This window comes from Melospiza georgiana, chromosome 9 (genome assembly GCF_028018845.1).
Source record: "Melospiza georgiana isolate bMelGeo1 chromosome 9, bMelGeo1.pri, whole genome shotgun sequence".
Taxonomy (NCBI): Eukaryota; Metazoa; Chordata; class Aves; order Passeriformes; family Passerellidae; genus Melospiza; species Melospiza georgiana.
Window position 1 is genome coordinate 2,428,676 of NC_080438.1, and position 14,395 is coordinate 2,443,070.

A 14,395-nucleotide genomic window follows, 5' to 3' on the forward strand; every position below is an offset into this window, starting at 1 on the left:
GAAAGTTTTAAAATCTCATCAATGCTTACAGGACTGCAGACTTGCAAGGCCAGGGTGTGAGATGAAGAGTGCTCTGTGCAGAGGGGGAGCTGCCAATGTGCAGGCTCGTGGGCAAGGCACGGTATGCACGGTGCATCTGTCCTCCCTGGCAGGCAGCCAGCCCTCTGCTGCATCATCCTCCTTCCATGGGTGAAAATGCCCTTTTTCCTCTGGCCCTTTTAAGATTTCACAAAAGCTTCTGCTATTTCCTGCCCAACGGTGCTCTCTGTCAATTCCAAGCGGTGCTGAAGGGGGAGAAAGGAAGCACAAAACACAAAGAAAGCCCAACAATCCCCAGAATTTTGGTGTCAAAAAGAATGAAGGGGACTTTGCAGAACAACTTATTCTCCCTAATCAGATATGTTTGCTTTTAGGAAAGGACTCATTTGCATAGGATGTTGGTGCATAAAAGCCCATCCATTCTCAGGATGAATACTAATGCAGCAAGACTCTGTATCTCAACACAAGAAACAAACAACAAAAATTCTTGACTCACTTTAAATTGTTGTCAGTGCTCTAAATAGACCTTGGCTGTTTGGGGTTTTTTTCAATCACTTCCAGCTGTCAAATGCAATTAACAATGTTTCTTCAGAAAGATTTGAGTAAGAAGTTTTCTTCCATAATATAATCAGAGATAAAGATATGACTGCAAGGATCAGAAAGAAAACAACATGTCCCAACAAACCAGGGATATCAGCTACATGGAGCTAATTACTACAGAAATAATTGCATTTAGGAAATAATTCACCTCTTGATACTCTGTCAGGACAAATCTTTATTGTTTTTTCTGGGTTTTTGGAATTCACAATCTGCTGCTCTTCCTCCCAAATCCCACTGCCCTGAGCTGGGATCCATCAATACAGACTTTTTAAACAGTAGCACAGTACACAGTCAGCTGTGGCACAAAATTCAAGGACTTTTCAGAAGCATTGTGAAAATACATTTCTCTTTTGTAGCAGACAAGGTGTCAAACTGTACAATTACAGCTTTTGATACTTTTTTGATATATTTTTTGGTACAGTACAAGCCATTTCAGATCATTTTGTAGAGCTGGAATGTATCTGGATTCAATTCCTGTACTCCCTCTGTAATATATACACAGTGAGAACTGCAGTATAAAGAGCATGAATTTATGGACAGGAAGACAACTACAGAAGGAAGGGGGAAAGGAGATTGTTTCCAAAACAAGTGATCCAAGCTTCTCAAACAGCTTCTCTTCTCCAGCCATTTTATCCTTTTCTACCTGCCCATTTATCCTGCTCTGAGCCTGTGGTATGTACAGATTAACATATTGTTCAGAACAATGTAAAGTCTGTTTAGCTCAACAGTGCAATTTAATATCAGCCATCATCTCCCATCTCTCTGCCCACCAGAAACTGAATTATTACCCCAAGAAAGATTTATATTAGAAGCCTGACTCAAAGAGTGTTTTGTGCTGCTACTTCCCAGAACACTACCAAAGTCATTAGGCTGCAGATTCCTGAGCTTCTCAGCCTCTCTCCCAGACGTGACAGACATTGAGGATCTTCTGCCAACATTTGTTTAGCACTGAACAAATAAACAGGTGAGCACACAAGGGCACAACGCTGCCTCTGATGGATTATGCCAAAATTTCTTCAGCAGCTTCTGGCTTGGCTGCTGAGCAGGGCTGGAACAGAGCCCACTTCCCCCTGACATGCAGAGAGCAGAGATGTGTCCCCGTGCTTCTCATCCTGGCCACGCAGAGCCCTGTGTGCTGTCTGCAGGTGAGTTACACACAGGCAGCTCCAGAGCATCCTCCAGAGCTGGGCACCGCTGAGGGGATGTGCACAGGGTAAACCAGGGACCAGTGCCCGAGTTGCTCTGGCTTTGGTGATCTCATCTGTGAGGGCTGAAATCTGTATTACAGCACAGAGTGCATCCCCTGCACTGAATTAAAAGCCTAACCTGCACACACAAATTACAAAAGCTGACATTATCAGCAGCCACTTGGGTTGAAAAGCTCTCTTATCTCCAGCTACAGTCTCCTTTACACCCCAGAGGCTATCACAGCCAACAGTGCTTGGCAGCACATCAAAGCCCAGCACCCAGTTAAACGGGATTTTGCTCCTCTCTAGTTCAATAATGCTGCCTTGTTCATCTCCACGCAACTTGCTGAAGAAAAGGATGCAAGGTCACAGTTAAATAATGCTCATTTCCTGTTCTCAGCACATTTACACTGCAGGTTTACACTGCACACACACACAGCATTAAAGGGATTCTCAGTAGCCTGTTACACACAAGCACAGCAAATGGGGAATTCACAGATTTCTATATTTACTGGAAGTCTTTATTACATTTAACCCGCCCTCTAAAACAGGAAGAAAACCAAACCAGAAAAAGCAAAAAGTCTCCCCCCTCAAGCCTGCAATCTAGGCACTGTTGAGAAACCCATAAATACTTGGAGGAGCATCATCAATTTGCTCAGTGATCAACTGAGGGAAGGCAAACCACAAACATGATCTCTCTCTCAATGACTAAGCTATTGCTGGTGCCTTTTTGGGATGAGCAAACACTGGCACATCTCAGCTGTGCAAAGCAGAATCCAAAGCTCACTTTTGGTTCCACACAGAAATCCAAACCAGCCATCACTCAAACAAGAGAAATGCATAACAACAATCACAGTTATCCCACACTGATTTTAAGATTATATGCTACCATCTTCCTTTAGAAGCAAGGCAAAAATAAAGGAATAAAAATCTATATTCTACATCCAGGTAAGGCATGTGTGGATACACATAGAGGTAATATTTAAAAAGCTGTTTGAGGTCACACAGCAAAGAGTGGCAGAGAGCAGTGTCCACACTTCCCAGCATCACTGCTGCTGTTTACTGGTGAATGTCCAAACAATCCCATTGCTAACATCTGTTTATCTAAACTGGAAATCCTTGTTTGCTCTTTCATCTACACAGGAAAGTGACATAAGCTTGGAACATCAGCAGCAATGCCCATCAAGAAACAGCAAGACAACAAAGGTGTGGGTTATTTGTTGATTTCAACACTACAAGATCCCAAGTGTGGGCTCCTTCCTGAAGGCAGTGAGTAACAGGATTTAGAATATTATACAAGAGTCTAGAGGGTCAGACAATCTGTGAAACTTTCACAAGTGCCTCTGTATAAAAAACCAGGCAAGTCTGGATCAAGTGAAGTAGATTCCTGTGTGTGGAGCAGCTCTCTGGCCACAGAGAGCAAGAACAAACTTTCCCAGACATTTTCCTGGGAAAGGCAGTGAGAAGCTCAGAGAAAAGAATGAGAAACAATTCTTATCTCCACTTGCTGCACCTGTTGTTGTGCACACGTGGAATGTGTTATGGAGATTTGTTTACCAAAAGGTGATTTCTTAATTGGACACTGGATGGTGTTTGGATGAATTGATCAATTAGGTCAGAGTTGTATCAGACTGTAAGGGTTAGGAGCTCCTTAATAAGTATAGTATAATATATGATACAGAGAATAAAGCAACTGATCAGCCTTCAGCAATCGTGGAGTCAATGCTAATTATGACCTGGCTGGGAGCCTGCAGTGACACCTATGGTGGGAAAAAAAGAAAAAGCCCAACCCACACACCTCTCCTGAGATGTCTGCTCTCCTCTAAAAACCATCACAGGAGTGCAGCCACCTGCAGTACCTTGATGGATTGAACCCCCACTAACAACTGCCACTGAACCTGCAGCACTGATTCCTCACAAGGCACTTGAGACCAGACTGAGGTTTTTGAACATTGCTTTTTGCAGGGTTTTGAAGTTTTTCTGAAGTCTAGAGCACAGACTTCAAATATTGCACTTGTGTTCACTAAATGCTACAATACCCTCGTTGTACACAGCATGCTGAAGTTGTAGTAAGATATTCTCACAGGTGCACTTCACAAAAGTGAAGAGTTATTTATTGATTTAGCATCTCTGAACTGCCTGATATGCTGAACTTCAATGCCACGTAAAGGGCAGAGCTCCCTACACTATGCCTGCCTCACGACAGAGTACAGCTTTTCTTAACTGGCAAAATTTACATGCCAAAAGATAGGAGACAACTCCTCAAAGTAATTTTAGAGGAAAAAATTACATGTGGGGTGGTGCTGAATAAACAGCATATTTTTTGCATGTCTTTTTTTTAATACACATTACTTTCTATATATCAATTCTCAAGACTTGAAGGAAAAAAAGAAGAACTTTAAGTCGACCATGGAGTTACATTTAAGGCATCTGTATCCCATCTAAAGAGCCAGTTTGTTTTTCAATGTATAAATGCAAGAAGAAACCCAAATGAACCGTCTCAATTGCTGCTATTTCTAATAAATTAAATACCCAGAACATCCCTGCTTTCATTGCACCACACCATTTTGATAACTAGGCTAATATACTCAATAGTGTACTCCAAGCTGTACTATGTCTTAATTAGTCAGGAAAAGGAGTGGCTGACTCTCATTTCCAGAAGATCCTTAAGATTAAAAAAGAGTACACAGCACCACATCTCAGTTTGTATTCAGCTTGACTTCTTAGCTTCTTCCTGCCTGCTTCACAAAAGAGGAGATTTTCTGTCAAAAAGTTTTTCTGTCAATGCCTAGTAACTAAAAGAATAAAATACCTGCACCAATCTTAATACATCTCCCCCAGGAAGCATCAATCTAAATATGTGTCTACATTCTTCAGAGAAATTTTCTGCTCTAGCAGCCAGAGTTAAAGTCCCTTCTCTTCTCCTAATGACTCAACACAGTCTTTTCACAACCGCCATCTCAAGCAGAACAGAATGAGCTGAGCACACGAGGAACAGTAATTTCAAAAAGAAATAATCACTACATATGTCATAATAAATAGCTCTACTTACATGCAGTGGCCTTAAGATTGTCAAAAGCATCTCAGATCAAAAAGCTGTAAAGCTGAATTACACAATCAGACCTGGGGCTCTTAAAATGAAAGTGCCTGTTTGATGGTGACTGACAGGCTTACAATTAAGGGTTCACATCTCTTATAAAACAATTATTTGGCCTCATGCAGTTTGGATTATATTAGGCAGGAAGGGAAGTGAAGAGCCTTCAAGTTGGAAACCTAATTATTAATTTCTTGCTATTTTTAAGGGTAAAACAAGGTTCTGATTTCTGAAGAAGGAGGCTCTGACAAGGCAGCTTGCTGTCTGTGCCTTCAGTTATCTGAACAACCCATTTGGCTACAGATGAAATAATAGAAAGTGCTTTCTCTCCAAATACAGTTTACAGGGATTGCTTCCTGCCAGTAGTTTTCTTTTAAATCACCTAATTATTATCAAAAGCCTGTTTGAAAAGCACAAACAGCATCCAGGCTCCTGGCCCTGCACTGCTCAGGAGCACAGCACTGAGAGGCTGAGTGCCTGCTCCCACTGGCAATTCTCTGGCATTTCTTGTTTCACTCTCCTTTGTGCTTTTGAATCACCCTCCACCCATCCCCTTCCACAAGGCTGCATTAGATCCTTTGCTTCAATGCTGCCTCAACATTTCCTGGGCACATTTACTCCTGTTACAAAGAGAAGCAGAAGGAGGTGGGAAGAACATTTGCTCTTCAGACAACTTCATTTCCTCAAACACACACCATGAGCTCCAGTTATGAACACATGAAGGGCTCACCCATAAATGGAAGTGACTGCTGTCCTCAGGTGCTCTCCAGAATCTCTGTTTGCATCTAAATGTAGCCAGAATCCAGGGAGAAAAACCTTCACACACAGTCCCTGCCTACCAAAGGAAACTGTCTCCCTACACACAGAGGAGCAGTACTCAAAGAGGAAACTCTCCACATTCCTCAGGGGATGCTAATCCAAACAACAATGCACACTTGGGGACATCTGACACGTTTATTCCAGCTTGGCTACAAGGAGACAAGTAGTTCTGGGTGTCCCACAACTCCTGCAGAATCCATCCTCACTCAACAGCACCATCCATGCAGAACACACGTGAGCTGATCCCAGCACATTCCCTGCCAGCTGCTGGTCACTAAGGATCCTGTGTGCACCTGAGCAGGCCCCGAGGCAGTGATGGATGTGTGTCATTCATTCTGCAGCACCCAGCCCACACCCCTGTGCCACACCAGAATCCTCACAACCCTTCTGGAAAGTGCTGGCAGTGCATAAACGAGGCAGAGGATAACCCTGCACAGCCCAAGGAGCCTTAAAGAGGCTCTAACTCGTGATACCACCTGCAAGTCAGAAAATAGTTTCTACTGTCCAAGTGCAAAAAAAAAAAGTAATCCTTGCACAGCCAGAGGTCTTGTGGAATCTGAAACCCCCACAGTGCTGTAGGGCTACAGAGAGCAGGGAATGACAACCTGACCCTAGAGTTAAAAACACCTTGCCAACCTCACCACAGCTCCACTGACAATACACGTTAACAACCAGCATCATGGTTGTAGCAACACCCACGGAGGTTGTTGTGCCTTCCTCACACCAATTACAGCTACTCCTGAAGAAAAGACATCTTCAATATCTCTCTGAAGGCTGAGTTCAAAATCTACTCATGATAACAATTCATGTGGAAAAAAAAAAACCAACAAACCAACAAAAAAACCCCACAACCACAAAACAACCCAAATCAAAAAAAAAAAAACTAAACAAAAGCCATGAGAACCTAATGGTCAAACTTCAGAGCAAGTTTGCAAGGACTGTTTTATTTTCATGTCAATTTCAAAGCTGTGTTACCATTAGTTAAAGCTGGCTCTGTGGTTGCCACAGGTCAGGCAATATACCAGTAACAAAGAGAAATGAGGGCAGCATGGCTCTACAGGGAGATTTTCTACCTCTACATGCCATATTAAGACAGATGTGGATGAAACAAACTTGTGTGCAGAGAGCAGCTGCATTATCCCATAAAAACAGGAATATCCTATGGCTTACTAAAAAGAGACACAGGCCATTTGTCTGCTGATCTAACTAGCAAAATCCTCTTCTGAGCTTGTGGATATTTATTAATCTGGTTCTGAGGGTTCACAACCAAGTTTTCACAGCTTAGCCAGGGCACATCTGCTGACCACACGTACTCAGCCTGAAGGAAAAGGCACAAGCAAAATATCCTCACTCAAGTCCTGTGGAATAGGTTTAAAACAATGCAGTTCAATGTCATTTTTGCAACAGGCTCTAAGGTTGCAAGTAGGGAGGTACTACAGATCAGTTCATGCTGAATCTCAAGAAGTTACTGCATAAAACAATGATGTGGAACTCCGAAACCAGGCTGAAAGAATCCAAATTCCAAATCCCATGTGACAGAGACATTCTGGCGCTTCATAGCAGCCTGTAATCTCTTCTCTGAAGAGACTGAAGTGTCTGCAGGCTGCACAGTGAATAACTACACGAGTAAAAAAGTTCCTGCCCTTAGCTCTCCTTGCTAATTCCTGCTAGAAGTGCCCACAGCTCACTCGTGCAGCTGGTTGCAGCCTCCTGGCCAAACAGACCTGAGCAGCACAAACTGCTCCTTTTCACCTTTTGCTCCACCGGGCACATCCAGGCGGCTCAAAAGAACAGCTCCACCTGCGGATCAGATGGAGCACATCCCTCGGGCAGCCCAGCAGTGACGAGCATCTGGGAGCAGCATGATCTTCCATCGGCACAGCTGGACCCAGAGACCGACATCAGCCCACCAAAATAGCCTCACTGACCATTGCAAAATGAAGGTGCTTTTTCCCCTCAGCACATGTGCTTCGCACAGCTTTGTGGACACATAGCTCAAAAGGTTACCAAAATACTTTTTAAGGACTTGTTTGAAGAAAACAGTAATAATTTGATAGCCAATTGTGCTTTCTGAGGATCTCATTTATGTTTTCCAGACTCGAGAGACTTGCCAGTACTGTCAACACCAATAGCTAACTACAGTCTTCAAGGAGAACGAAGCGGAAGAACTGACATTTAACACAGTTCTGAAGGAGAGATGAAGAACCACTATACAGTATTTTTATACCGGGTATCAAGAGCTATTGCAGCCTGGCACACGGCCAGGTTGTGGAGTATCACAGCATTTAATATTACCTTCGGTGAAGATCTCCACACATCGAAGTCCCTCCATCACTGACACACAACAGCATTTCGACCCCATAATCCGGGCTAGGATCGCAGCTCGGCTGCGGGAGCACCACCTCCCTCCAGGAGCCCGCAGCTATTTGAGGAGAACGCAGCAGGAACTTCATCAAGCAGCACGTGAAGCCCATGTTTACCTCGGGATGTCTCCAGAGGCACTGCCTGGCCGTCAGAAAGCACCGCCTGAATCGCCAGGCTCCCCCTTTTCCCGTCCGTGATGTGGTAGAAACGATGCGCATGTTGCACTTGACGATCTTGGAGGTCTCTTCCAACCTGAATGACGCCGCGATTCGGATACCCACGGGCGCGTCGGGACGGGGCGAATTTATGCGCGATGGGATGGGAGGAATGAGGCGCCCAGAGGCAGCATCGCCCCGAAATTAGGGTTTGGGGCTTTAAACACCTCGTTCCTCTCAGGCAGCGGTCACCCACACACACACACATACGCACACGCGGAGCGGGCACACGAACGCGCTCGCAGCGGAGCCGCGGCGGCTTCCCCGCATCGCGCACATCGCATCACGGGCTCTGCCGGGCCAGGGCCCGCCTCGCCACCCCCGAGGCACCGCGGGGGGAGGGACACCGAGCATCCTCGGCGGGGACCGAGCACCCACGGTGGGCTCGGAGCCGCGAACTGTCCCCAAACCCCTCCCGGTCCATCCCCGCCCGACATCGCCCCCCCGCCCTGGCCGCTCTGAGGGGGGCGCGCGCCGCGGCCGTTGGGAGCAGCGCGCGCCGCGGGCCGTGCGGGGGGAGCGGGGGGGGAGAACGCGGGGGTGCCGTGCCGTGCCCGCCGCTCCTCACCTGGAGACGCAGTTCTCCAGCACGGAGCTCTTGCCGGCGCTCTGCCCGCCCACCACCGCGATCTGCGGCAGGTCGAGCAGGCAGTTCTGGCCCAGCGCCGCGAAGGCATCCTGCAGCCGGTTAACGAGCGGGATGAGCCCCTCCATCCCGCCGCCGCCACCGCCTCCTCCTCCGCCCGCCGCCGCTGACAGGTAACGGCCGGCGCACTGCGCATGCGCCCCTCCCTCGCGGGCCCGGGGGCGGGGCCTCCGCGGGGCGGCCACGCCCCCTCCGGTGCGGGTCCCGGTGCCGGTCCCAGGATTGTCCCACGATTGTCCCGCGATTGTCCCACGATCGTCCCGCGATTCTCCCAAAATCCGCTTCCCCCCCGTTGTGCCAAAGGCCCATCCGCGCTCAGAGTCAAGGGGTTGGATTTGTTTGTGGTTCTGCGCAGAAAGATGGCTGGGTGGCAATTCCACGAAGGCAGCGCGACAACTGGCAGAAGTTTTCCCTTTTTGTGGGTTTTAACAAACCGAGGCGTTGATGTTTATTGGCTACAAGTTATGTAGTTCGCTTATTAATTAGTGTTCTGTCTTCGGCTGGTTAATGATCCTCTTGCTTCCAGTGCTAATTAGTCTGCATACTCAGTCTTTCTCTTAAATTAGTGGGGTTTTGGTCTGTGAGTCAGTGGTGACAATTTGCCCCTGCCAGAATTACCTCTTACCCAGGCAGATTTCAGCACAGTTGCTCAGTTGTTTTAATTAGTTTCTTCCTTATCCTGGATGTTCTGCCAAATAGCCTTGTACCCCTAAATTCTGCATTCTTTATGTCAGCTAAGAGTGGTACACCCTTCTCTCCTTTGGTAACCTCCCCTTAGGTCTGAGATCACTGAAACATGTCAAGCCCTAAACCTTAACAAGGCAATTCTACGATCCAGTTTGTCTTTCTACCATCTGGACATCACTGAGAGCTTGCTTGTTAGGGATTGCTTTCTCACAGATTGCCCAGAGAGGCTGTGGAGCCTCCCTCACTGGAGATATCCCAGAGCCAGCTGGACACAATCCTGTGCCTGTGCTCTGGGATGACCCTGCTTGAGCTGGAACATTGGACCAGATGTGTTCTTCCCTGACAACCTGACCCATTCTGGGATTCTGTTTGTTATAAATGAATACTCCAGTTTCATAGTGAAGGAAATGTATTAAATTATCAAAGTATAAATGGGAAAAGCCACAAACGTGTCAACTCAGGGGAGACTCAGGATTTGGTCTCTATTGCACCAAAGTCCCTGTGGGTCTCCAAAATATAATTTCTAAGGGGTCTGCTTTATACAGTCCTTTGGGCTCTAGAAGGGGCCCTTCTTTAGCATATTTTAACATATTATAATTGGTTTTTTTTTATTGCTGCTGTGTTTCCTGGAACCAGTGGATAATTCCTGAAATCCTGTGTGGTGGTGTTTGCAGGGGTCCCAGGATGAGGGAAGAGATGAGAATCTTGATTCCATGTTTCAGAAGGCTGATTTATTATTTTATGATATATATTGTATTAAAAGAAAATGATATATTAAAACTATTCTAAAAGAATAGAAGAAAGGACCTAATCAGAAGGCTTGAAAGGAATAGAAAGGAATGGAATGATAATAAAATCTTGTGACTGACCAGAGAGTCCAAGCCAGCTGGGCTGTGATTTGCCATTAATTAAAAACAACCACATGGGCCAATCAAAGATGCACCTGTTGCATTCCACAGCAGCAGATAATCATTGTTATTCTTTTCCTCTGAGGCTTCTCAGCTTCTCAGGAGAAAAATCCTAACAAAAGGATTTTTCATAAAATATGTCTGTGACAATTCTGTCAGGTGAAAACTTCCTGGCACAAACTTCTGATGATGCCTATCGAATGCCTCCTGCTGGGGTCTGGTCAGACAGAAAGAAATCCCTTGAAATATACATCCCAGGAGACAGTGTCCTCCTGGTGTTTGAATCTCCATTCTTTATTTGTCCAGCACAAGGTGCTGTGGTTGTAATTTCCTTCAGCACGAATTATTGTATAACACATATCACATGTTCCTGCCTGAGGACAAGGCCACCCCAGTGCTGGGACACTTGGACACCAGCAGCACGGTTCAGCCAGGTCTGTGTGTGTTGGAACTCAGGACATCCCTCTGGCTGTCCTGGATTGCCAGGATCCTGCCAGGGGGCTCAGAGACCCTGGCACAGAGCCCAAGGCACCTGTGACTTTGACTATGACCCATGGAGCAAATTACCAACTTTATATGAGGATCTGCAAGCCACAACAGTATAAGTAGAATAATAATTAGTTTGTCATAGTGTGAAAATTAGATTTTTGGGGGTTTTAGAATGGGGGTTCAGAGGGCAAGATGGAGGAATCTGGACATGTCCAGCCTTTCTCCTTCTTCTTCTTGGCCTCCACCTTCTGCTGTGATGTTGGCACTTTGGGATTGGTTTAGAGTAGAAGCTCACTGTCTAACATAGGTGATGGGTATTGGGAAGTTATGGTAGATATTGCACACGTGGTTTTTACTATAAAAATATAACACCACCCCAGGGGGAGGCAGAGTGCCTGGACTGTCTTGGTGAGTGGACCTCGGCTGGACAGGAGAAAGAATTTTATAGATAAGAATTTTATAGATAAGAATTTTATAGATAAGAATTTTATAGATAAGAAACAATAAACAACCTTGAAACTGAGAAATGAAGAGCTCTGACTCCTTCTTCGACCGCCAGGCTGGGAAAAGAGACTTTAGCACATCTTGGGGTCACTCTGAGCAGCTAAACCCCAAGATGCGCGCTGCCCATGAGAGCACCACTCCCCTGGGAGCCCCAGCTGAGCACTGGGAAGGGCTGAGCCATGCCCAGGCACAGGCAGGAGCTCTGCCAGGCTCGGGAGGAGGAGCTGGAGCCGGCAGGGTGGGCAGCAGGTGATGCCCAGGGGCATTTGGGGAGGGACATCGAGGTGCCAGCCTGTCACTGCGGCGGGTTCAATTCACAGCGCACGCTGAGGCTGAGCTAAAAGCTCAGGCACACAACAGAGATGAGATTTAGCTGCGATTACTGGCAGCAGGCACATCATGAAAATATCCAAATGCAGGCTTTGGAGCCGTGCAGGGATAAAAGTTCCCCTCTCTATTGGAGCAGACACTGGCCCCGCTCAGCGGGACAAGCAAAACAAAGGGAGTTGGGAACATCCCGCAGGCTGACGGGGACTAACGATCTGGAGGATTATCAAAACTTCTTGGCCAGAGCTCTCAATAAGTGTGAAAAATTACTCTACAGCAGAGAAACCTATAACTCTGGAAACAAGTAAGGGGTTTGAATCAGCACAGATGGATTTGAATCGGCACGAGGCAGAGACGGCTTCTCCTCGCTGCTGCAGTCAGATCACAGCCTCTGGGAAAAGCCTTGCCATCATTTCTGTCTGCTTGGGAGCCTGGGAGTTATTGACATAATTATGCCAATTAGCAGCATGATTATTTCTTTCCCACTCCTGGGTGAGCGAGCTGTGCCAGGAGGCACTGGAGTAGCTGCCTGGCCTTCCTCCAGCTCCTGGGTTTCTATGGAGGCTGCAAGTTGGGAAGAGCATTTTGAGTGTCCAGAGCACTTTGTGCTGCCCCCATGAAATAATTAAGATCCACAGAAGAGAAGAGCAGCCTGGCCCTAGGATTGCATCTCCACAGGAGACAAATGAAGATTGAGAAAGGCACGATGCCTGGGGAGCAGCACCATGCACACCTTCAAACTGATCATCCAGGGAACTCTCCTTTCTGTGAGGGCTGTAAAGAACAGCTTTGTCTGCTTCCAGGATTAAAATAAAATAAGTTAGGAAAACAACTAAGATTAGGAAAAATTTTAGTTATTCCCCCAAGTATGGGAAGTTTCCAAACCAATTTTTTTTGTCTGCTGAAGCAGAGTTAAAGCCATTAAGTGCCCACATTCACCCTGCAACTCTATCACTTGCAAAAATCCACTTTCCCCTCTCCAAAAAAAAAGCCACAAGCAGCCAAGTATAGATTCCCCACCTTCTGGAAAAAGCACAAACAATTTCATGATGGATGCTTGTGTTAGCATAAGAGGTTTTTCTCATTTTTCCAACACCTCCAAGAGAGCAGGGAAGGAAAGAGGAGAGGCACCTGAGCATATCTTTAGGTCTCTGCTTTTCCTGACTGACTTCTCTGGGCAGCTTGTTCCAAACCCCCATGCAGAGCCCAGCCTGGCTTTCTGAATTTGCCAAGATTCAGAGTGGCTAAATTCAAGGAAACAGGGGTGCCACTAGACCACTGCAAATCTTCTTGTAACAAATAACCCTGAAATACAAGACCCAAATCAGTGTCAGGGGGCCATGCAAGAAATTGTTCTCTAGGGGAGCAGTAGGGGCAACCCCCAGGAGCAGAGAGCTGTGCTGCTCACTGGTTAACCAGCTAAACACAATCTGGTTTTACCTTGCTGTGCTCACTTGTGCCCCTAGTAATAAAATACAATAAAATACAATATTTATCATTTCCTTTTGCTGCATGCCAGGCTCAGCAAGGAGAGAAAACCTCTGCCAAGCACCTTTCCTGGCACGGCAGACAGGGTGGGTGCCCTGATCCCCAAGGTGACTCCAACAGTGTGGTCTGATGTCACATCATGTCACCAGCTCCAGCACAGCCTGCCTGGGGCCCCCAGTCACAGCCTCCAGTGCATTTCAGATCAAGGCTCCAGACAGCAAGCTTGTCCTGCCACGATGTTCAGAGGAATATATGGCAAAAATAGCCTGGCTTCAGGGTGCAGCTGAACCCACAAACTCACACACAGACACTCTCCCTAACCAGGCAGTGACATCAGCACTGAGGACATTTGGACCAGGTCCCCAGGCTGCTTCCCAAGCACACAGCAGTGCAATTCCCCTCAGGAGAAATGAGTTCTGTAAAAAGCAGTCGAGTGGGGACTTGCAGATGGCTGCAGTGAAGAGCCAGGCACGCTGCCCTGCCCAGGGCAGCAGGGCACAGCACAGGCTGCTCCTCTCCCCTAAGAACAGACAGTTCCTGCACACCTCCTCATCTCTCCAGGGACCTTCCTCACCTCCTTCTTGCCTCAGACAAGAGTTTTGGCAGAGGTTTTCAGGCAGAGGATGGGCACAGAGCAGGAGGAGCTGTGGGCAAGGGGCAGCTCCAGGTTCTGGGCAGCGCTCGGCTCTGCAGTGGTGCCAGTCAGCATCGTCCCTGTGCATCTGCCAGGAGCAGAGCTCAGCTCCTGAACCTGCAAAAATGGAACCCCAGCCCGTGAAAGAAAGCCAGAGCGGCTGCAGGGCTGTGATTAGAGTAGTGGCTGCAGCATTTCTCCGTGTAAAGAGGACGTGCTTTCTGCCTTCCCCCACAGCCCGGGGCACTGCTGACTCACTGATGGCAGGACAGCTCAGTCCCCGTCCCAGCTCTCCTCTCTGCTGCCCTGTGACCTCCAGCTGCATTCTTCAGTCGTGTGCATCCCGTTGCAGGGTAGAAAAAGGGCACAGTGCTGCAATGCAGCCTGCAGAGAT

The 14,395-nt window shown here is 47.1% G+C and overlaps 1 protein-coding gene across 3 annotated transcripts in view; it reads right to left on the reverse strand.

Moving 5' to 3' along the window:
* Nucleotides 1–9,050, reverse strand: part of DNM3 (dynamin 3) — a 169,309-nt gene extending 160,259 nt beyond the window's left edge. For all 3 annotated transcript variants that reach the window (XM_058030315.1, XM_058030314.1, XM_058030312.1), the window contains exon 1: nucleotides 8,887–9,050. In XM_058030315.1, the coding sequence (XP_057886298.1) occupies nucleotides 8,887–9,032 (146 nt within the window). In that variant the 5' untranslated portion in view covers nucleotides 9,033–9,050. The remainder of the gene's footprint in view (nucleotides 1–8,886) is intronic.
* Between the last annotated feature and the right edge of the window lie 5,345 nt (nucleotides 9,051–14,395).